Genomic DNA, 23,459 nt, shown 5'->3' with positions numbered 1-23,459 from the left:
TATCATGACCTACACCCGAGAGGAGGAACAATGAACTGGGGAAAGACCCAGTTAAAAGAAATAAAGAAAAAAAAAGACTCAGAAAGTTTTATAAATCCATTATGAATGTGGGTATTTCATTGTTCTTATTGGGGGTGTTTGGTCTTCATCTGCCTGTTAAGTGATTTGCCTGTCTGATCCCACACACTCACCTGTCCCCTGGACAGTAACATCGCCAGAATGCTGCAAGAAGCCAAAAAGCCATGAACGGCACAAGGGAGCCCAACACACACATACTTAACACAACAGTGTGACAGAAAGAAGCGGGGGTTAGAAGCAGGGAGACAAAGTTCTTCTATTACAGAGGGCACTTAAAAAAAAAAAAAAAAAGAGCCTGCGGAGCTGAATCATGTGTGATGGAGGTAGACAAGGTCATTCTGACATCTATTTAAATGGAACAGCTTTTTCACTTTCTCTCTCCCACTTGTTCAAGCTTTCCTTGTTTATTTATGTGATAACTGAGGGAGATTTAACTCACATGTATTTTTAAATACCAGAAGAGCAAACCAATTCTCCAAAATCAAGACAGAAAGGAGAATAAAGAAATGTATGAAAATGAGCTATAGCTGGGGAAGGAGGAGAGAAAAATAGGAAGAAAAAAACTGAAAACAAGTTTCATAAAGATCATTGCTGCAAAAAGGAATAAAAGACAACACCAAAACACATCAAGGCGTAGGTGGGAGATTCAAAGACAGCAATAGAGCATTAGGACGCAAGGCTGGTAGGTGCCAGAAGCCCAGCCCCAAGGTGAGCGGGCCTCCATTCAAAAACCTGCTGAGGTTGGGGCGCCTAGGTGGCTCAGTGGGTTAAGCTGCTGCCTTCCGCTCGGGTCAGGATCTCAGGGTCCTGGGATCGAGTCCCACATTGGGTTCTCTGCTCAGCGGGGAGCCTGCTTCCTCCTTTCTCTCTCTCTGCCTGCCTCTCTGCCTACTCGTGATCTCTCTCTGTCAAATAAATAAATAAAATCTTAAAAAAAAAAAAAAAAACAAAAAACCCAACTCCTGAGGTCTTCCCCTCCCTGGCAATGGGAAGTCTGAGCAAAAGCACGAACTCCACAGGCCAAAAGGCATCCCATTATCCCCAAGGTTTAATTCAGCCTCTAGAAGGCCCTGGAATGCAGACCTGACTTAAGTTTTTGGATGGCACATCTGGCCCCGGTGTAAAGTCATCAACGTTTTATTTTCCAAAACAGTTTACAACTTTCTTCTCCCTCCAGTTGAACAGCCAAAGACTTGCCCTTTGATTACTCCACCATCTTCGATAAAAGAATATTAAAGAAAATATTGTAGATAATTGCACAGGAGACAAACACAGCAATGATCACATATGTCTACGATAACAGGACAAGGTGAGCCAGAGGGGAATCAGGCCTATTGCCAGCAAGCCAGGAGTCCCACCTGTTAACGAGGAGCCCTAGCACATCCATCTTGGTCACCTGGGGCTCAAAGGCCGTTGGCAATAGGCTTCTGGGCCTCAGAGGAATCTTAGCTACAAAGAATGTGTATCAATGTACCTCACTCATTAAACAGAGGCATGACTTTTTGACAAAAGTCCACTCAATGTAGGGAACACTATTTAATCTGTAGTCTGAAGTGATGGGTCAGAGTAAGAAAAGCTCAACAGAATCCCATTGCTTCAAAAGAACACCGTACCGCTATACCTGGGCAAGGGACAGCTGGCCAGACACATTTATAATAAGCAATCACAAGGAACAATAAGCAAAGTCTCAGCTAGGCTTGGGAACACAACATAACAAGAAGATAATACACTCTAATCCGTCACTGCTGTGGGCTAGGCTGAGCTCTAGAAGCTTTTGTTTATAGAAGCATTTTCTTCTGGGTGACCAAGGCAAGCTCCCTGAATCTCCAAAAGCTAAGATTTACTAGCCCTTTCTCAGTCATCTCCCCAAGGCAATGTGGTCTCCCTTACACATGGCCTGAATCCCCTCCTTAACCATAAGTTACTATGGAGTTGAGATCGATGGTGTGTGTCCCAGGAACAGAGGGTAAACTGAGGAGCCAACAAGCCTTCTCTGGGCCCCGGATCAAAACAACACCTTGGCGGCTCACTCACCCCTTGGTTGGTTCTGTCTCTCTTTGCAGCAATTGCTGCTGTCTGACACTGTCACTTCCCCTGCCCACCTGCATGCAAGAATTTTTATCATTTTGGTTCACTGTTACATTCTTAGTGCCTAGAGCAGTTCAGGCACAGTAAGCACTCAAATACTTGCTGAATAAATGAATAAACCTTCTTAACTGACACAGGTATTGTCTTCAGCCAAGAAATCCCAAATATGCAAGGATAAAGTCCTATGCACTCAGCTGTCATTCGGACACACCCCTTTGGGGGCTCGGAAATATTTGCACCTTCCATTCCTCTACATCCTCTGTATGTATTAGCTCACAGGGTGGGTGCATATGCCTCCCCCTCAGAGATGACTTGAGGAAAAAGAAGCCACTAATTTTTAAGGTTGTCCTAAAATCTACACTTGACCTTTCTCCATTAAGACTTACTAGTCACAGTGATAACCAAACAGGGATTTAAAAAGAAGGTAATTTTTTCTTACTATGATTGGGAAGAAGTATCTCTAACTCCTTATAATGAAAGAATGGAAAAGCAGCACAGTAACAGTTCAGGTGAAGAGACAGGAGGAGGTTTTATGCCCTAGTTTGAATTCTGCTTTCTCAGAATATAAAACAGGATCTCCATAGATGCATAAACAGCAGCCCTAGAAAAATTCACATTCTGTGTCTGAAAACAAACGAGTTCTAGAAAACACATAAGCTGAAGTCCTTTGGTGAATAAGAAGCCAAGCTCCTGGCGCCTCCGAGCCACACAGCTCTATTCAGGGACACAACTCACCCCAGATATGTCTGCGACACGGTGGATAGGCACTTCCTTCTTGCTGTGCAATCCTTTGCCATTCTTAATAGCTCTGTAAAGGAAGAAGAAAAAACCCAATTAATATACAAATCACATTAGGAAGGGGTGGGAGGATGGGAAAGGGGTGAGAAGAGAGGTCGTTCAAATTGCACAAGTCACACTGTCATTACACAAGTCACACTGCACACTTCTGAGTAGCCAGTCTCTGCAGGAGCATTCGGTAGAGGGGAGAAGACAAGCCTGTTCTTCTAAGCCCAGGACTGAGTACTTGGCTGCTAGTTTCAGCTAACAGTGTGCCTGGTAATCAGAGAGAGCTCCAGAACTTGTTTCCAAATTAAAGGCATTGTTCCAGGCACAAAAGAAGAATCAGTTGGAAGAGCACACTCCTAAGAAACAGAAGTAATAATGTTTCTTTTCTGCATTTAATCACATGAAACATTTTAAATGCAAAATATGCAGCTAGTGTTCCAATTCTAATGGAAATAAGTTCCTCCTAGGTAAAAAGATAAGTTGTCCTGAATGAAGAAACACTATACGGAAAAGTCATTTTTAAGAGTGGGGAAAAAAATTAGCAAAAACTACGTAACTGACATTAAGCCTCATTTTAAATCAGTTTCAGGTTATAGCCACAGTGGATTTAGCAAGGGATTTGGGGGAACTCTGTCACACATCTGATCACTGGTTGGTTTGCTCCAGTCTCCCATCTTTTATCTCCTAATCCCCTGAGTGGTAGCTTCGGGAAGTCGAAGCAGCATCAGTGCCTGTGATCACTCCCCTAACAATGAAGGACCGGAGAATACAACTGATCGGTAATTCACCAAGTCACTACACCGCAAGGTAAGACCTTCCCATGTCCCACCACACTGCAGACCAAAGCAAGGAACATATTTGAGTTTAGAGAATGAAAAACAGATTCAGGGGTGTACCCCACTCTCCTGTCTAGGCTTTGGAGAGTTTCTGAATTCCAGACAAAGTGTAGAGAAAATTGCCCAGACCAGGATCAGTATGTTGGACCCTCACACTACACAGCAGTAGCCACACTTCTACCACAGCCCACTCATGCTCTTACTTATTAATGATCAGAAGTAGAGGCCACTACTCTGCAGGGCTTACTTTCAGGTCCTAACTTTCTAAATCAAACTCACATATACCAAATGGAGTGGGAGTTGCCCAGTGCAAAGTGGTACAGTCCTCCTTCTTATATGCTTGGGATGTTACCATCCACCCCTCACCCCTGCCTCCAGCTCTGGGGATCTCTCACTCAACTAATCTGAAACACCTTCTATTCAGCAATAATTTACTGTCTACTTTCTATTCCATGACAAGGGTAAGAAATGAAAGTACAGATGTTTAATAAGAAAAACAAAGCCAAACAGTCACTCTGATCTGCGCTGCTAACTGATAAAGCAGTTCAGAATTTCTTGAATTCCCATGGTTCTTCCTGAATTCAAATCAAGGCCTTTAGCCTTAGAAATTCCAAGTGGGTCAGAATTCTCCATTTACAATTTAGTCCACTGATTTATTATTCAGGGAATATGTTAAAAATCAGAGACTAGGGCTAGTTCTCAAGGTATGCTGCTATTACCTTGGCATTTACAAACTAATGGCAGAGGATGGAAAGATGACTTATATGGAAAACCAATGGGTGGAAGCCAGCAACAGACCTGACTCTTCTACCCTGGCCAGGCATACATTCTGTGCCACCAACAGGCTCTCCTCATTTTGCTACCATAAACTCGAAGGAGCAGCCTCGAGCCTCTGTGAGGTGAGCCGCCCTGACTGTAACTTACCTTCCTCCAACGCGAGGCCTGCTAAGCGTCCTGCAGGTCCTCTGGGGGCATGAAATGCCTACAGCCTTATCCTCTTCTAACAACAAGGACAACCAAAATAAACGGACCTGCCCTATAAACAGATGGGTTCATGTGACAGCACTGCTGAACTTGTGGCCTTTCCTGGGACCTGGAGAGTATCTCATAAACTACAGGGAAAAAAGAACAGGCCCTGTGCAGTAAGTCAGAAAACAAAGGTTCTTGAGGCAAAAACAGCGAGGTGATAAACTAAAATTCTGCTTTCTTTTAGTGACCCCAAAGCAGCTCTGTGCCCAGAACAGAAATCCAAGACTTAGCCAAGATTAAGCATGCTTAAGGGAGAAAAAAATAATACCCTAAAACCAGAAAACATGAATTAAAAACCAAAATTCTTTTGAATTAAGCCTTAATAAAAAATTTTTGAGAAAAAGAAAAACTTCTTCATGCTCTACCTTGTTCCTAAAAAGGATACTTTATCAGTCATTTATTTGCATATAGGCATTAATTTTGGAAAAACCTTCAAACACTTTATCTTTTCATACTTAGGACTGCTAAATTAGATCAATTTCAGACACATTCAAGAAGCAGCAAGAAAGCAGTATTTTATTATCACAATATCTAAGCAGATCAACAGTTCTCACTGTTCTTAAGAAAACAGAAAAAATTCAAAGAATAATTTATACACACTACGTAAAATGATGTCCACCTAGGAAGCGCTCTAAAGGCTAAGTGGTACACCGGACCCCAGCGGCTGGGTATGAGGGCTCTCCGAGAAATTGGCTACACGGTCTAATTCAGCATGGGTCTCCTTCCCTGTGCTGAGGTTGCTTTGGCTGTGGCTCCCAAACTGCTGCAGAAATGACCTGGGAGGCATCTCCGAAAAACCTCCCTCGGCCTGAAGCAAGGCTGATGCCACAGCAACAGCTTCTTCTCAAGTGAGTATCTGGGGGAAGTACCCAGTATAGAAATCCATGCATTTAGCTCGAAGAGGAAAGGAGCGAGCACCAAGAGTGGCAGGCTTGCTGTCGTTCTTTGCCAAAGGAAATAGAATATACATCTTGTTCCAGGACTCTAAGGATATGTAACATGACTGCCTACTAACTGTTGTATAAATGGTAAATAAAGTGGAGATCCAAAGTCTGCTGCTTTGTCACTACTTCTCAGTGGGGGCCCCTGCATTTTATGTAACCATGTTTCCCTGGGTTTGGGAAGCTGGGAAGCCTGGGAGGCCAGTCAGGTAGCAGTGTGCTTCCACTGACACCCGCACCACAGAGCAAATACCTGACTCCCCTCCCCACACTCCCTCTCCTCCCTACAGGCTGCAACCACAGCTCAACATCCTTTTTCATTAGGCAAGGAATGAAACTCCTGACTTCTAAACTTCTCCTGCTGTGTCTGCTTAATAGCTGCTTTCTCACAAAAGCAGGCTGGTGCTCAGGCCAGCCAGGAGAAAGGAAGCAGTGGGGCAGAACACAGCCTGCTTCTCTCAGAAGCTTTCGTCTCCAGGAAGCAGCTGTGTAAAGATGGCAAAGCCAAGAGGTGTCAATAATGGATCGAAATCACCACCAGACAGGACAAGTGAGTATATGTCCCCCTACATACACAAAGGGGTAACAGGGCAGAAGAAGGATAAAAACTCAGCTTTCTACATTACTTCTAGAAGCATCTAGAAGCCACTGTGTGAGAAAGGAATACCATTCCAATCACTGGAAAACACTTTTCTCTCTTTAAAGTTTGAAACTGTCATGTATGGAATGCTACTGTCTCCCCAATTGAAGTTAAAACGTGAACTTTGCAAAGACAGGTAAGAACACTGTTTACGCGAGATTACCTCCACTGCCTCAACACCACAGGACTAGAATCTTAGCATTCTCAATGCCAAGGAATAGAGTTTGCTCTAAGGATTTAAAGTCCCTTGCTCAGGCAGTAAAACCTAAGGACCAAGCTTCTCCAAGGCACCATTAACGTACAACAGTTCATCTTGTGCCAACAAACATGCCGTAGCCTTTTTTTTAGATTTATCTTTCAATTTTTATTATTATATTTTAGGCCATGGTCTTAAATCCAATTCAGTGATGGTAAATTGCTATTCTCAATATACACTTTTGAGCGATTACAAAGAAAGCCTAAGGCTTTATAGTTAGATCCAACCTGGCGCAATCATAGAACAGTGATCAGGAATTCTTACCCTGGGGATGTACGTGAGCTTCACACTTGGGATCCTGGGAGTTATCTATAAACTACCCTAAAATGACAGAATCACCCATGGGAATTTTGGGGGGGAATAGGAGTTTCCAACAGGGTTTCATAAGAACTACTTTCATACACTAAAGAGATCTAAAGAAAACCAAGTGATGGAAAGCAGAAGTGGCATACAATAGATAGGGGGTGAGAGGCAAGGGAGGATGTAGAGCTGAGGTCAGGAGATCCTGAATCCACAATTTCCACTTAACAATACTTTCTTGTATCTAGGAACCAAAATGTCCCTTAATTGCTTCTGTTTCATCACCTACATCCAATATTTTCTCCCTTCCTAACTGTATTCACGTGGCCTTCTGGTAACTCTACTGGGCCAGGCCCTCCCCAGTTTATTCCAAGATAACATCAGGACATTTTTAATTAAACTCACTCAATCCCTTTTGATACTGCACATCACGTTGATTTGACATTGCACATGCTGTTGCATGACTTCTCCATAAAAATCTGTTATTTTGTTGATCTACTTTTATACCCAAAACAAAGACCACCAGCCTGTGACATCGAGTGAAATATACAATGCTTGGTTTTCATGGGCCTCTACCATACAGTCCCAATTTATGTCCTCACATGATTTCCATATTGCTCCTTTCAATCCAACTAGGCCCACTGTCTCCATGTGACCTCTGCATAAGTTATTCATTACAGGTGCCTAGCCAGGTCCAAACTATAGAATGAAAAGAGTCACAGTGTATCCACAGCAACAACCTCACCACAATCATATCAGTGATCACTTCAGGAATACTTAACCTGGGGTCATAGGTAGACTGCAGTTTGTATGCTGGACGTCTCTATGAACTATACTTTGAAATGATAGCAAAATCATATTCTCATATATATAATTATTATCTTTCACCTATATGTCAGTGTTTGTGTATCATTCAGTTCAGCAGGCAATTATGAAATGTAATACACTACTTTCAAAGTTCACTACATGTTACTCTTTATTTCTTACAGGTAGACTCTTTGAGGGTTAGGATTCTGTCCTTAATATTTATTATGGTGTTTAACACAGAAGCTATGTTCACCTAAGTTCTATAACTCAGGGTCATCTGGTTCGATAATGGTATGCCAAGTAAAGCTGGGCAAATGACGAGACCAGACTAATGCGGAATGCTGAAAATATTTCCGACTGCAGACACGGGTAATGCCCAAGTGTCTGCAGCACAGGAGAGTGGGGCTTGCTGGCTCTCTTGGATACAGTTTCATGATCTATGCTCCAGTTCTTAGGCACCTTGGTTTTGCTATTTGGGATGGTGCAAAGCAGAGGAGCATAGAGCCTGGCCTCTGAGCAGAAGCAGACATACGTTAAGGACTAAAGGAGATGGGCAACAATAGGAATGGCAGTGAGTGGGAGCAAAGCTTTGACCACCAATGAAATAAACAACAAAAAAGAACAAAGTGGCAGGATTATATGGAACTCCTACTAGACAGCACACGATAGATGACTGAGGGGAAAGGAAAACAAAAGAAAAGGTTAAAAAACAGAACAAAGAGTAAATAACTTGCTAAACTTCTAAAGCACCTCTCACTGTGTTTCAGGTCACACTGATGAATACAGTGTTTCAGCATGAACCAAATATAGATATCAATGAAACACAGCAGCAATAAGCAATCCCTTCGGCCCTTCTACCGGTTCCTTGGCAGCTGGAGGAAGCAATAGTGTCCCGATGCTCAGAAAATCAGATACAGAGCAGGCACAGGTACACAATAGTAGATGGGGGTGCTAAGATTGTCCAGCTGGATTTTCAATGAAATAAGAATTACTGATAAGGAAGACAGAAAAGATGGAGCGTACATGGACTGGAAATGAGAAAAGTGAATCCTACGGTCAAGGGAAGGTAGGCGGACTAATGAGTCAGATAGGTATTATGAAGCAATAAAGCAAATTAACAAAGAGCCCTAAGCCATCATCCCATCTAAAACTAATATAAGAAACCAAGACACATGCTATTGTGCCAGGTGTGACAACACATCTGCAGTGCTTAGGAAAGGGGGAATGTGGGGGGGGAGGGCAGGACAGATTGTGAGCTCTGTGGCAGACAACTACTAGGAAAGAAGTACCCCACTGCTAGATTGATGGGAAACACAAGTAAACTTCACTGGCCCAGATTAGGACCAAAGGACTATCATTGCTGTGTAGTCTAAAGCCTTTTTGAGAGGACAAGGCCTCAAGAAAGGTGAGATCGGAAGCAACGATAGCCCCAATGACCTTGTTTTATAATTATCCATGTTTTGAACACAAAGACAATACATGGTCATCAGGAAAAAAAAAAAAAAAAACCAAAAGCAAAAACAACAACAACAAAAAACACAGTGGGTGCCTGGGTGGCATGGTTGGTTGAGCATCTGTCTTCGGCTCAAGTTATGATCCCAGAGTCCTGGGATGGAGTCCCATGTCGGGCTCCCTGCTCTGCAAGGAGTCTGCTTCTCTTTCTGCCCCTCCTCCTACTCGTTCTCTCAATCTCTCTCTCTCGCAAATAAATAAAATTTTAAAAAAAGAAGAAGAAATAGTGGTGAAACAATGATCCATGATTTTATTCCAAAGCCTCACTAACAGAATTTCTAAGCACTTATACACATACAGCCGTCCACCTATACTTTAAGAAAACTGCGGAATAGTTCTGTAGTATCTTTTTTTCTGCTAGCAATGATAATTAAATGAATGCTTCCTTATGTTATTAATTTTTACATCATTCTAATAGCTGAAGATAAATCCATCCTGAAGATAAATCCATCACATGGATGCAAACTCCGTAACTTGATCAATCACTTATCGCTAGAAGTTGATGTGAATAGAATACTATTACAAATAATGCCATGAGGAATAACTTTTAAATAAACTGTTGGGTGCTTCCCTAATTACTCCTTAGGATGAATTCAGCAAAGTGGAACTGCTGTGTCATAGGGCAAGGCACACTGATTCCGGTTTCCATCTCCCTTTTCTAAGATGAACCAGCAAAACATGCCTTGCCTCATGGACTATGATTTAGGGGATCAGGCTATGATTTAGGTGCTTCTTCCCTATGCATCAAGATACCTACATATATCTCCACTCTTACAACTATATTTGTAATGATTTAATTGCTCATCCAAATCCCCATGAAACCATATGTTTGTTTTTACCCCCAATGCACCTGAGGAAATATTTGTCACTGGAATATGAACAAATAAGAGAAAGTTTTAATGTATCTTTTGACTGAGTGAAAAGCAGCAGACTCACTGTTTAGAAAATGGTTTTTCCAATGTGAGCTACATTTATGGGGACCTACTAGAAAAGATTCATTGCCATTCCACTAGAGATTTACCTCTTTGAACTTGATGCAAAAGCAAGAGGAATGGGAAATAATCCTTCTCAACTTCTGTGCCCAAAGCTGGAGGGGGAGAGTCAAGGGCAGCTTAGGATAAAACAGAAGTGCATGAGAGAGTTTATAAGAAATTTAGATGCAAAGAATCCTGCAAATGAAAGAAAGCTATGAAGAGGATTTCCTCTTCACAAGCAGCTATAAAATTCTGCACATCGATGTATCAGTGATTAATTATTTGAACTACAGTCGTCCTGAGAGATTTCCAAGGATTAGAAAAAAAGTAGGATAGGGATGTCGGTAATAGAGACTCAGCTCTCCAACCCACTCAACCACCTGACATTGCAGATGAGCCAAATCAAGTAAGCACAGCAACCCTCAAGATGATTTCATATTAAATTAGCCAAGAGCTGGTGGAGGCTACTCAGAAGGAATCAAACTTAGGAGCCATGAATGACAAGTATGAGGAAGGGGAGAGAGACAAGAGTCAAAGGGAAGAAGCAGCTATTCAATTGCCTTGGTGGGAAACAAGCACGGCTGTGATCACGGGGAAGGCACTACTAGGTAGCAAAGTCAAAGAAATCCAAAGGTTCTCTGTTCCCTGGCTTGTTCTCTATTTCTTAGAACCATGATCTTAATTCCAATTATAATAAAGATTATTAATCTTCCATAAAAGGATACCTATTTCGATTCGTTTTACAGTGGTCAGGAGCTGGGCAGCGGTTCTCAAATTTTGGTGTGTATCAAAATTACTTGAAGTATGTGTTAAAAGAGATTGACATGATTCAACTCCAGGGCTTCTGATTCGGTAGGTCTCAGGTGGGGGGCAGTGGGGGGCCGGGGGGCTGTGGGTTTACATTTCTAACAAGTTCCCAAGTAACAATGACATCACTGATTGGAGGATCGTATTTGAGAACCAATGGTTTAGGGAGTCAACTTGAAAGATGTTTAAAAGAGACTATGGTCAAGATCAAGTGTTCTCACTTTGCTGTTACAATTCATTTTGGATTAAAATTACATTTCCAGTATGATTAACTTCAAATGTTATTTTAAAAATACATTTGAAATATATTTTGAAACCAAATATTCAGGCGTTGTGTTAAGAAAGCAGTGCCTCTTAGCCAAGAGAACAGTGAGGAGGATAAACTGTTCTGTGGTATATGCAGACAAACCAGATGATCTAGAAGGCTAACTCTAGATCTGAATGAATATAACCAGAGCAGACCAACGATTACAGAAAAGATTGGGTGAGGAAGATTTATCATGAGTTCATTATTTGACCAGGATCTGTAGAACCACCCATGGCTCTGTGTACAACATAGTAGAAAAACCTAATGGGTTCCATCTGTACCCCAAACCCTCACACTGGTAATCAAGATACATCTCATAGCCTGAGTTCTACTAGAAGGAATGGGAGTAGGGAGGGAAGAGAAGGATAGGATAAAGAGAGTGAGCAGATCCTCTTAATACCCTGAAGGAGAAAACTATCTGGAACCGGAGACATTATGCAGCTCTCCAGAAGTGGCCATTTGTGTTGCTTTAAATGCAGATTGATTACTGCTATTTGGATGTTGAGTGCATCATCTTTTCTGAAGAAAGGGAAAAGCTAAATTTCCCCACATTCAGCTGTATCGTCAGATCACTTCCCCACACCAGCTCTTTTAATGCATTTTCCTGTTACCACATCCACTTGCAATAGCTGATCTACCCTACTGCTCAAGAGTGAACCCCCCCTTGCCCTGCCCTACTGACATGTGCTGAATCCCATTAACAACCTCATATAACTACACGACACATAACTACAAACCCAAAATGGAGTGGGGTGTACACTTTCAGGTTTAAAAAGGAAAGGAAGCCATGAGGATACTGAAGAGAAAGAACAGCTTCCTTTTTCTGTGCTGGCCTCCAACCTGTGCTGGCATGATGTAATGCAGCTGAGAGGGCAGAAGACCATTCACCCAGTGCCAGCTTTCCAGCACACTGGGGTTAAAAACCCAACAGCACCCCAGGGTTACAGAATTCTACAACTAAACAGTAAAGGAAAGAGGAAAACTTCCAATCAAAGCTGTTTTTCAAAATATTCAGTAGGACTTAGTTTTACTCAAAGAGAAATTTCACTTGAGGTCATTAGACTGAAAGTGAGAAATCTTGGTTTATTTAAAGCTGTACCATTAAACTATTGAGAAGATAAGAACAGAGGCCAGATAGAAGAGATGAATTTCAGGGAAATGCTCTCATGGGAAAATTTAATAGAAATGAGAGATGGGATAAAAAAAGATGTAAGGCAGGCAGTGTTAATAATGGAAAGGGAAAAAGGAGGAGGGGCTAAGAAAATAGGAGGAAAAGCGAAGAAATAGGGAAAAATCACAATTTCCAGAGGTACTATTAAAGTTATTTAATGTCGGTCCCTCTGAGATTACATGCTTTGTAAGGCTTGAGTCTATTATCTTTTTCCTTCATTACTATTATCCCCAATGTCTGGGACCCAGGAAACACTCAAGAAAATGAGAATGGAGGAAAGAAATGAATACAAAGCCATCACATGCAAGATAAACCTGCCTTCAACAACTATTCCCAGAAGAGGAATGTCTGTTTTCTTAGAGAACCAGTTAACTCATGTAATCTATACACTGTGATAAGATATATTAGTTTTAAAATTTCAAAACACATACTCAAGTTCAAATCCCCGTTTCCTCCCTACATAGGTATACACAGATGAAACTTGCTTTTTATTAAGACATTTAACAAATCAGAACCAATAGTCAAACCAGTAGTGCTGAGCTCTTCCATTTGAGAATCCTAAAGCCAGAGGTTTTAACTTAGCAATGGAAAGTGCTGGTGAGGAAGTCTTCACATTTGGTTCATAACCAGTATTGCTAATGACAATTAAAGATACAGAGAGGAGAGACCTTATCCAAAAGTTCTGTATTTTTTTGAAGAAACAGCTTTAAACGATTTTTTTTTTTACCTACTGAAATCTTGTGGAAAAATATCTACAAATCAGAAAAAAGTGGAGCTGCTCTGGCTACACAAAGAGTAGGAGACCAAAAGCACTTCTTTCCCAGTGGGACTGAAAGCATTTCAGTGGAAATGCAAAATACACTTACAATTCACTGCTACAAATGCATGGAAATGGTAAGCCCACCTTGGCCCCCAACAACTACACCACCAGGAGAGAATGTTACTTCAGTTTCCCTCTTAAATAATGAGTACTGATATCTGCCTAGGAAAGAGCAAGTTCTAGCCTCCCCATCAAAGCCTGAGATGGAAATGCCAGCACAGATTTCCTAGAGGTTCCAGCAGAGAGATGTCTGCCCAACTAGGTAAAAGCAAGAGAAATCTGATAGGATTTTAATCAAGGACTGGTGTTTATGGGTTTGGAGATTAGAGGTACAGAGGTCAGCAAGGCAGGAGCACTAGTTGTTTGTTTTTGTTTTTAAAGAAAGAGGATGTTGCAAGGTTTGTTTCATGAGGAACACGCATCCCTGAGGAGCCTGGAAAGACAGGGAGCCCCAGGCAGAGCTGAGATGGGCAAAGGCTTCTGCTTGCCTTTCAAAGATGCAGGACACCACCAGTTTTCTGAATCTGCGGTGTGCCTGGTTAGAAAGTGGATCCACACAAAAAGATAAGGGAGAGTCTGCCCTTTTCTCTTCTCATGAGATAACCCTAACCTCATTATATATGTCCAGAATGAATCTAAATTCATTTAAATCTGCTCAGACACTAGATCGTTCGATGCAATTGCTTTCCCACAGTCAAGCTGGGGCATCAATTTCTTTTCTGACTATATACATCCTTATGCTGAAATAACAAAATCTTAGAATTAAGAGGTGCCTTAAAGGAATCAAGCCCCAACACTGAGCTAACATAACTTCTGTGTTTTCCTGCAATAAGCCACAGATTCTAACAGTTTCTAAGAAATTTTAAAATATTACATTTTAAAATCAAGTTACTGGTAGCTTCAGGAGAATGCACACAGATGATATCCCCTGGGTCTGGATGTCCAAGGAAAACAAGGCACATGGCCAGGCTTTGATCTGGCTCCAAGCATTACCAGCTCTTCTTCAGTGCCCACAGCAAGCCCAACAAAACCCCACTTGGAAGACCTCTTAGAATGCTAAGGAAATTCATATTCTGGCCTACTTAAAATTAAACTGGAAGTGTTATGCCAAATACACAGGCTAGACTATGAGAGAAGATACGAAAGTTCCCAAAAATGACTCAGTATCTTAGAAATACCTCAGAAATATTGCAATAAAACGAAAATGGAAAATGCTGGAAAGTCTATATGGGGATGAAAAATTAGGGTGGTGCAGGAAAGACATGATCTGTCAGACTCCCAAAGAAGTGCATATGAGGCCCCTAAAAGAGGGAACCGAGTTCAGGAGGGACAACACAAAGCGTAGGTCAGCTGCATGTAAGGCCTTTTTTTTTCCCCACTAAAAACACGACATACACACACTGGAACTCTCAGAAGCCTGGGACAAAATCATGGGCTTTTCAATGGAGCCCACGAGACAAACAAGGTGTGAGAGTACCAGCAAAAATGCCAAAAAAAAAAAAGACAAAACCTTATCTTGCCGGGACACAAGGTAATGAGGGAGGAGGCAGCTGATGACAGACAACTGAATCGGAAAGGAAGGCACCTACTGGGAATTAGGGGTTTATTTATCCTTCCAACAAAAAAAGATGTGTTTTCCTCTAAATATGCCAGCTCCTGGAGGTATAATGAGGGTTTCCCAAAAGGAGAAAGGCACGTGAATGAAGGAGACTTGAAGGGTCAACACACTGATCAGAGCTGCCGAGATGGTCACAGCTTGCTTCTGGATGGCAGGTGGAGACACTCGGGAGTAGCAGGTGAACTTCAAACTGGGGCCCTTCCTCCCTGTCTCTCTCCTGGCTTCCCAGTGAGCGCATTACACATCACTCCTGGAGCTCTGGTCCTATGGTCTGAGGAGTGCGGAGAACACAGCCCCCTGCGAGGGAAGCAGTGGCCACTGAGCCCCGAGAAAGCTTGTCAACTCCTGGGCAGGTATCTGCCCTGACCCACGAAGTCAGCCACATTAACAGGCTGCCCTTTCCCCAAAGCTTACAATGTTGCTCTAAAAGGATTAATGGCCAAGCAAAGTCACTGGAAGAGCACTGTGCACCAGTGCTGATAGCGCTAGTGGTAACCAGAGGGAGAAAGTGCAGGATTCTAGAGGCCAGGGACAGAGCAAGCTGTGGGAATCAACACTCCTATGTGGAAGGGCTGAAGAAAGTGCCAGCCTCCCTACGTTACCCTCACCCACATATTATTTACCTAACGAGTTCCAGGGTGAAAGACTGATATGAATATAGCAGATGTTATTAATTTGGCCTTTGCTAACGCATTAGATACAGCACCTCAAGAAATTGTACTTGGGAAATTAATTCAAATTGGCTTGGTTCAGTACACAATCACCGAAGATTAAAAAGTAGCTGAAGGATGATAATCAAAAGATAGTTAAGTGACAGTCCATGCAGTGAGAGACTTGGGGTCAACACCAAAGCCATTCTTGGTTAGGGGTTCTATTCGGGGCCCAGGAAAGGAGTAAACAACTCGCTAATGAGATCTGCAGAGGACACTAAGCTGGGAGGTGGAGGAACCGCACCGACAGGGGCATAAAATTATAAGGCAGAGTTCAACTGGAAAAAGCAGCTGATCTAGCTAGGGGAAATCAACCCTAAACTCAAATAATATTTAACAGACAGGCAGGATAAGGGGCAGCAGAAGCATGTAAAACGATCTTTGACATGCTATAATGTGACAGAACCAAGTAAGAATGCTAAGGGAACATGAGGAGTATGTCATGGGGAATGGAGTGCTTCAAAATGAAAGAAAGCAAACTAAAAGCAGATTGCCCCAAATAGGCGGGCTTCAAGCGAGATCAATTCCACCACTTAAAATGGGGGGAGAGTACCTTCTGAACTGAAAACATGTTTTAATGGCCACAGAACCACCATTCCCATCTGGCGGGTGTTCCAGTCTTTCTCGGATCTTCATTAGCCTTGTTGGGGGATTTTATCTAAAGAGGGTTCTGGGCTGCCATTCTGCGGCTAACAATACTGTCTAAAGGAAGACTTGCAGGTCATGCTGGCCATTTCTCCTACTTCTTTATGGGGTCTGTACTGCTCTATAGCAATGCCTCACAGGCTTGGGGAAGTGGTTAATTCCTCTCTGTTTACTCAACCCACAACAGTGCAGTGACCCTGAAGCCAGTTTTTCTACCACCAGTCTGAAGGCAATGGCTCAACACAATTACCTCTAGGCTGCTCACAGCTTTAATAGACAAGCATGTTGTTACATTGATTCTGCTTAAAATGAGTGCTAAAAAGGTTGTTTTCTTCCTAAAACCTCAAAGTTAAAAATTTCACTATCCTCAACACCCAAAAAACAAATAATCTAACTAAAAAATGGGCAAAAATAACAAACATTTTTTTCCGAAGAAGACATATACATGGCCAACAGACATACGAAAAGATGTTCAACATCATTGATCATCAGGGAAATGTAAATCAAAACTATAATGAGATATCACTTTGCACATGTTAGAATGGCTAAAATCAACATAAGAAACAACAGGTGTTGGTGAGAATGTGGAGAAAGAGGAACCCTCTTGCATTGTTGGTGGGAATACAAACTGGTACGATCACTCAGGAAAACAGCATGGTGGTTCAGTTGGTTAAGCATCTGCCCTTGGCTAAGGTCATGATCCCAGGGTCCTGGGATCAAGTCCCACATTAGGCTTCTTGCTCAGCAGGGAGCCTGTATCTCCCTCTGCCTGTGGCTCCCCCTGCTTGCGCTCACTCTTTCTCTCTCTGATAAATAAATAAATACATAAATAAAATCTTAAAAAAAAAAAGAAAAGAGGGGCGCCTGGGTGGCTCAGAGGGTTAAGCCTCTGCCTTCAGCTCGGGTCACGGTCCCAGGGTCCTGGGATCGAGTCCCACATCGGGCTCTCTACTCAACGGGAGCCTGCTTCTTTCTCTCCCTCTGCCTGTCATTTCCTCTGTTTGTGCTCTCTCTCTGGCAAATAAATAAATAAAATCTTAAAAAAAAAAAAAAAAAGAAAGAAAAGAAAAGAAAACAGTTCGGAGGTCTCCCAAAAGGTTAAAAATAGAACTACCCTATGATCTAGCAATGGCACTACTAGTATTTACCCAAAGAAAAAATACTAATTCGAAGAGATACACACACCCAGTATTTACAACAGCATTATCTACAATAGCCAAATTATGGAAACAGCCCAAGTGTCCACTTGATGAATGGATAAAGAAGTGGTGTGTATGTGTGTGTACGCACACACACATACACAAACACACACAGGAATAGTCATAAAAAAAGAACAAAACCTGCAATTTGCAACAACATGGATAGAGCTAGGGAGTATAATGCTAAGTGAAATAAGTCAGTCAGAGAAAGACACACACCATATGATTTCACTCATATGTGGAATTTAAGAAACAAATGAGCAAAGTGGGGGGAAAAGAGAGATGTAAACCAAGAAACAGACCCTTTAGTCTAGAGAACAAACTGATGGTATCAGAGGGGAGGCAGACAGTGGAAACAGGTGATAGGGATAAAGGAGTGTGCTTGTTGTGATGAGCACTAGTGATGTTTGGAAGTGCTGAATCACTATATTGTACACCTGCAACTAATATTACATTGTAAGTTACCTGTAATCTAAATAAAAAACATATTTAGAACATAATCTATAAAAAAAAACCCTTTCACTACCTATGTATACCCATTAAACACAGCACATGTAGCTCTTTCCAACAGCGTAAGAAAGCTTGCTGAGGTGGCTGGCTGGTTTAGTCGGTACAGCACACGACTCTTGGTCTCAGGGTCATGAGTTCAATCCTTCCACATGGAGTGTATAGCTTACTTTAAAAAAAAAAAATTAAAAGATTAAAAGAAAGAAGAAAGTTTGTTTTGCCTTACTTTCCAGAGCAGCTATGCAAATTATTTTCATGTCTATCAGTCACAAATATTCACTAGTGGCAGAGTGACACTGGGCTGAAAACAGGAGTCTAGATCCCATTGTACTGCTTAGTGCTCCTGTTATGCTGGGAACTTATAACCTGTTTTTCAAGTTACCACTAGGTCACGCTGAGCCCACCCACAGGCTAAGCACAAACTCGGCCTCTGAATGCTGCTGAAGTGTGGTCTAATCACTATCCATTTCCTGGAGGAGCCAGATCATCAGGTGGTACTTAGCGATGTGAAGCTGCATTTCCCAATATGGGTTCTTCCAGCCAGGCTGCCTTAGTGATAATACAGACAGGGAGAGAAGGAAGAACTGAGGGAGGACTGAGAGAACACCAATTATGGATTATGTATCATATTATTTTGTGCTGGCCATTAAGGAGCCTCAAACTCTCTGCATACATGAATTAGGTTTTAGACAGGGCCTACTGGGAAAAGCCCACAAGAAAGAATCCAAAAACCTACAATAGTCTGACAGACTGATTTCTTAGCTGACATTCTATGTGACAAGTCTACAGATGCTCTATCCATCGGGATGTGACATGGTGTTAGAGGTAAGTGTCACATATCAGGGCACTGTTCTGGGCCAAAGAGCAAAAGAAGTGATCTCAATGACAAAGTCTGAAGCACAGATAACATGTGCCCAAACTCGTTCCTCCTCAAACCGCAGAGCATAACCTGGTAACTAGCAAACTTCTAGAACTAAACAAGTGGCTAAAGGCGGCGTGCGCCTCTTTCAAACAGTGGCTATATCTTGGTGGAGACCAAGTAGTCTGCTGAACTACCCTGGTCAGTTCACCAACATCTCATGTTTTGCTCTTTCCTGGGAAGTCTGGGAATCACTAAACTACAAGTACCACCCAGGGACAGACATCTCTGTGAGTAAGAGCCCACAAGGAATGTCACTTGTAAGAAAGAACACCAAGCAGTACAAACGTCCTTGGGGCAACCAGCCACAGGGATGAAGGATAGGAGTAAAATGTCACCGGGCTTCTCAAATGCTCTCCTGCCAGCTGTCAGAAGTGTGAAACAAAAACTCATTTCCTAATAAATGTTTTCATTTCCTTTGTACATGACAAAAGGTTGAGAGGTCATGAATGGGAGGGGCCAGGGAGCAGAGGGCTCTGGAGGTAAGAACCTGAGGCAAATGTCCCGCACACATAAGCAGAACTTCACTGTCAGGCCCAGGGAATGAGAGGATGGTGGTGGTAAAAATATCTTCTACTCTCAATCTATGATTCATGTGACATCTACATGAGATCCTATCTACTATATGCCTATTTTGCAGATTTAAACAAATGAAGGCCCAAGTGTACTCAACCAAGGTTACACAGCACATTTAAAGTGTACCCTTTTCTTCGGATAGGGGCAAAACTGGGATAAAAGCATACTACAAGCTTTCTCAGTGTATTGCTTTCCATCACATTCTGCTCAGGGACAGGCAGGATAGTGGGCAAGGAAAAAAGCAACACTGCTGGTCTCAAGGTCTCAAGGTGATCACTGGGATGCCTCATCTCACCTGGCCTCTGCAGCAAGCAGCTCGTCATAGTGAGAGGACCGCTGATCGTCATCCTGCCGGTATCTGATCACCGTGGCTAGACCTTTGCTGACAAGGGCCTCGGCAATGTTTCTGCAACAGAAAAGACAGGTCAGTGAGCACTAGAGGTGCATATGGGGCTCAGTCAACAGAAATAATAACAGCACCTGGAGGTCTTATCGCATCCTGACACAGGGAGGGAGAAGCCAAGGATTTCAAGACCAATGAGCCGCTAAGCTAGAACCCCGAACAGGAGGTAGAATAACAAAGTCCCCTAGCTCAGCATCTTTCTGGTTACTACAGTCAGATGCTGTACCAATCCATATAGAAAAACCAGCAGAAAATATCTGTAAAAAGCCCACATTAGGCAGGGCTATTTACAGAATGTTATAAACAAGCCACTACCCTCAAGAAAAGTCTTCTCTGAAATATCGGGCACACAGATAAAAAACAAAACACATAAAAGCATGACCTAAATTTCTTAATATCTCCTTTCTAGCCTATACAGTAACTAGAAAAATGCCTTGCTCCCAGCTTGGCAATGTTACAAAGGTTAGTTGAACGTAACACCACCCCATGCTTCTCTTCTCCTCAGAGCTCCTGACAGCAGCTCTTCCACCCAAAAGGGGCTTCTAGAAGGTAAGGCTATGAATGAATTTGGTGGCAGGCGCAGGTGCCTTGGGGGGGGGTGGTGGTGTTTCTACGGTGGAATAAAAATTCTTTATGAAGAAATGGTATGAGCTGGGGGAAGAACCAGGTAAAAAGTATAGAATCAGCGACGGCCAGCTTTGGAACAATGCTCCCGATAAAGAGTCCTTGCAGGACTACAGAAGGACTCAGATTAAAACCCTGCTTCAGGCAATTCTCAAGTGTGTCCAATCTTCTTTTCTTCCCCAGAATAAGAGGTGCCACTCAGTGGCCTCCATATACTCTTAACTAGAGAAGAGTACATTGGGAAGGACTCTGAGACAACAAGTAAAACCTATCTGCAAGATTCCTCCCCACGCCGGAAAGATGCCTTTGATGTGAAGAAAAATAAGCTGCAAACTGCAAAAACAAATTTTCCAAAAATGACCTGTAGCAAGCACTGGAGGACAAGTGGGATGATACTATTGGGAAGAGGGATGGTTATGGCTTTCTTTGTGTCTGTCATGGTTACACCAAAGGCCCCACTCAAACCATCTGGTTAGCTGCCCTTCAGGGAGGAGGTAGGATAAGCAATAGGCTACTGTACCATATGCCATGATTTAGTGTTGCTTAGGAATGTCAACCCTCAGCACAGTAGTGTTCTTAGAACCTCAGACCCTGGGGATGCTGGAAGCTGGACGCTGGACTAACCACTGTATGTGCATGTTTAAGCCACTGAAGGGTTCTCTTCATCAAAACCCAGGAATTCACTTTTTTAAAAGACGAAGAAAAAATTATGTGCGGGTAGAGAAAAGAGGAAAAGATGCTATGGCTGACTCTCTCTCATTATGTGCCCCTCTGCTGCCTGTTTATCTACTGCCAGCACGATATTAATATCTCCAAACCGCCACGGAATTAGCACTTCTCAAAATCCACTCCCACAAAGAGGCTGCTTTGCTGGCCTCCCCGTCTCCTGAGTCACCACAGAAGCGTGCTGGCAAACGCTGTCATGATCACAGAGTTGTGTTTGGCAGCGTGGAGAATGCCAACAGCCCCGAACCAGCAGCTGTAGGTACTGATAAATGATGCGAATTTAAGGGTGTTACCAAGAAGCCCCAGGAGGGCAGAGAGCAGCTCCACCCAGCACAGGTCAGAAAGGAGACTGGGGGACAGCGCCACCCGCCCTAGGGTGATTGAAAATGCCCAAAGAACAAAGACATATTCGTTACTGCATTTTGAACTTCTGCGTGCTGACATTTTACAGTCAAAACAGGGGGTCTGGAGGAGAAAGCTGGAATGACTAGGCAGGCAAGAAAAGATTCACACAAATAAGCCTCAACGTGAAAAGATAGAGAAAGCGAAGCAAAACAGCACAAATGTTTAATGATCCACCCCTGTTAATACTGCTCAAATCAATTCCCAGAACTGAACTGAGTACCTACAAGGCCAGCAGAGAACCAAGGGCACAATCCCTCCCTTCTGTATCCTGTCAGCCAACAGACATTATTAGACAAAGCAGATAAGGCCTCAAATTCCCACTCCACAACCTGCCCACTACCAGCCTTCCCCTTAGCTCTCCAGAGCTTAGAGCATAAGCCATGTTCTCTTCACTTCTTACCCCTAATTACAGATTTCTCCTGGAGGAACAGTGGTGCTGGTGCTTAGTGAGCAGTGAGCAGAGTAAAACCACATGAAAAAATACCAGCTGTCATTACTGGGTGTTTACTACAAGCCAAGCATGTGAAAACAACATCACATGTATTTTCTTCTTGGTGTATATTTCCCTGGTGAGGATTCATCACACCATCTTAAAATTATTAATTGACTGTCTTCCTTTCTAAACTATGATGTCTGAGAGGGCCAGGGCTGCATCTTTCTGCACTGAAGTGCCTAGCTCAAAAGCTGACATAAAGTAGGCAGTACATATTTTCTGAATGCACTTAGTTTATTTAGGATAATTATTAAATGCAGCAAAATCACAGTACATCCCTTTAATTTTGTTTTAATACATCTTGAAAATTTTGAGATACTCTTTGGAATATCAGAAGAACACCCAATTGTTTTGGAAATATAGCCCTGGAACATTACTATCCTAAGCAACTATTAACCAAGCTTGGCCAGCATAGAATCAAGGACAAAAGCTTTCTACGTGCCTTAACAGCTTTTGTCTTCCCCTCCCTGTTATCTAAAATTTGAATTTAAAGAGAATGAAAGGGAGAGAGAAGAAAATGGAATTAGCCCAGATCCATGTACTTGACTCATTCATTTCTTTTGGCTACTAATGAAAGGTCAGGAGACTTTTCCCTTGGCCAAAGATGGCTCCGAACCCGACAGGGGTGTATTGATCAGTTGCCCAGTGAATAAAAGAGAACATTAAATTATGTGCTGTGGCATTAGGCTGCTTTAGACAAATTTATAAGTTCTGCTTTCTTGAGTGTATCAGTAATTCTACTCCAATTACACATGTCTGGCTCAAATGGATAATTCACAATCAGCATACAAAAAAGGACCTAACAGCCTTGGAAGTCTAACAGGAAATCATCTCTTGGTATCAGCTAGAAACACAAAGAATTAGTGCGGGGACTGAAATGCTTCTCCAAAACTAAGAGAAATTTAGATTCTGGTAAAAGTGAACTGTTGCCATCAGGCAGGATCAGGTATTCCTGATAAAAACACCAACAGCTTGGGCCTCACATACAGACCTTCTCAAAAGATCTGCATGTAGTTGACATCTTCCCTGTCCATTTGTTACCCCAGCCAGCAGGTTACAAAAAGCTTACACTTTCCCGTTATACGATACCTCTGAAACCATGCGGTAGTATACTCTGCCAACATGGTCAACAGGTGTTCTATGCCCATACATGAGAAGAGCATCCTTAAAAAGTAGGTTTGAATTATAGTTGTTTATAACTGGTCACAATTTTGCCTGCCTTCCCCACTCCTAACCCCTACCCCAAGACTGGAATAGCAACATACTGATAGGTCAGATAACT

General features: G+C 42.5%; 1 protein-coding gene across 1 annotated transcript in view; it reads right to left on the bottom strand.

Annotated features, from left to right (window-relative positions):
• SND1 (staphylococcal nuclease and tudor domain containing 1) overlaps nt 1-23,459 on the bottom strand; it is a 415,583-nt gene that overhangs the window by 171,467 nt on the left and 220,657 nt on the right. Inside the window, exons 13-14 of the mRNA XM_044246515.1 lie at nt 19,822-19,932; nt 2,902-2,974 (exon numbers count right to left, since the gene is read on the bottom strand). Of these exons, the coding sequence (XP_044102450.1) occupies nt 2,902-2,974; nt 19,822-19,932 (184 nt within the window). The remainder of the gene's footprint in view (nt 1-2,901; nt 2,975-19,821; nt 19,933-23,459) is intronic.

The sequence above is a fragment of the Neovison vison genome, chromosome 4, assembly GCF_020171115.1.
Source record: "Neovison vison isolate M4711 chromosome 4, ASM_NN_V1, whole genome shotgun sequence".
Lineage (NCBI taxonomy): Eukaryota > Metazoa > Chordata > Mammalia > Carnivora > Mustelidae > Neogale > Neogale vison.
The sequence above is the reverse complement of the archived record's forward strand: the minus strand, read 5'-3'. Positions and strand labels throughout refer to the sequence as shown.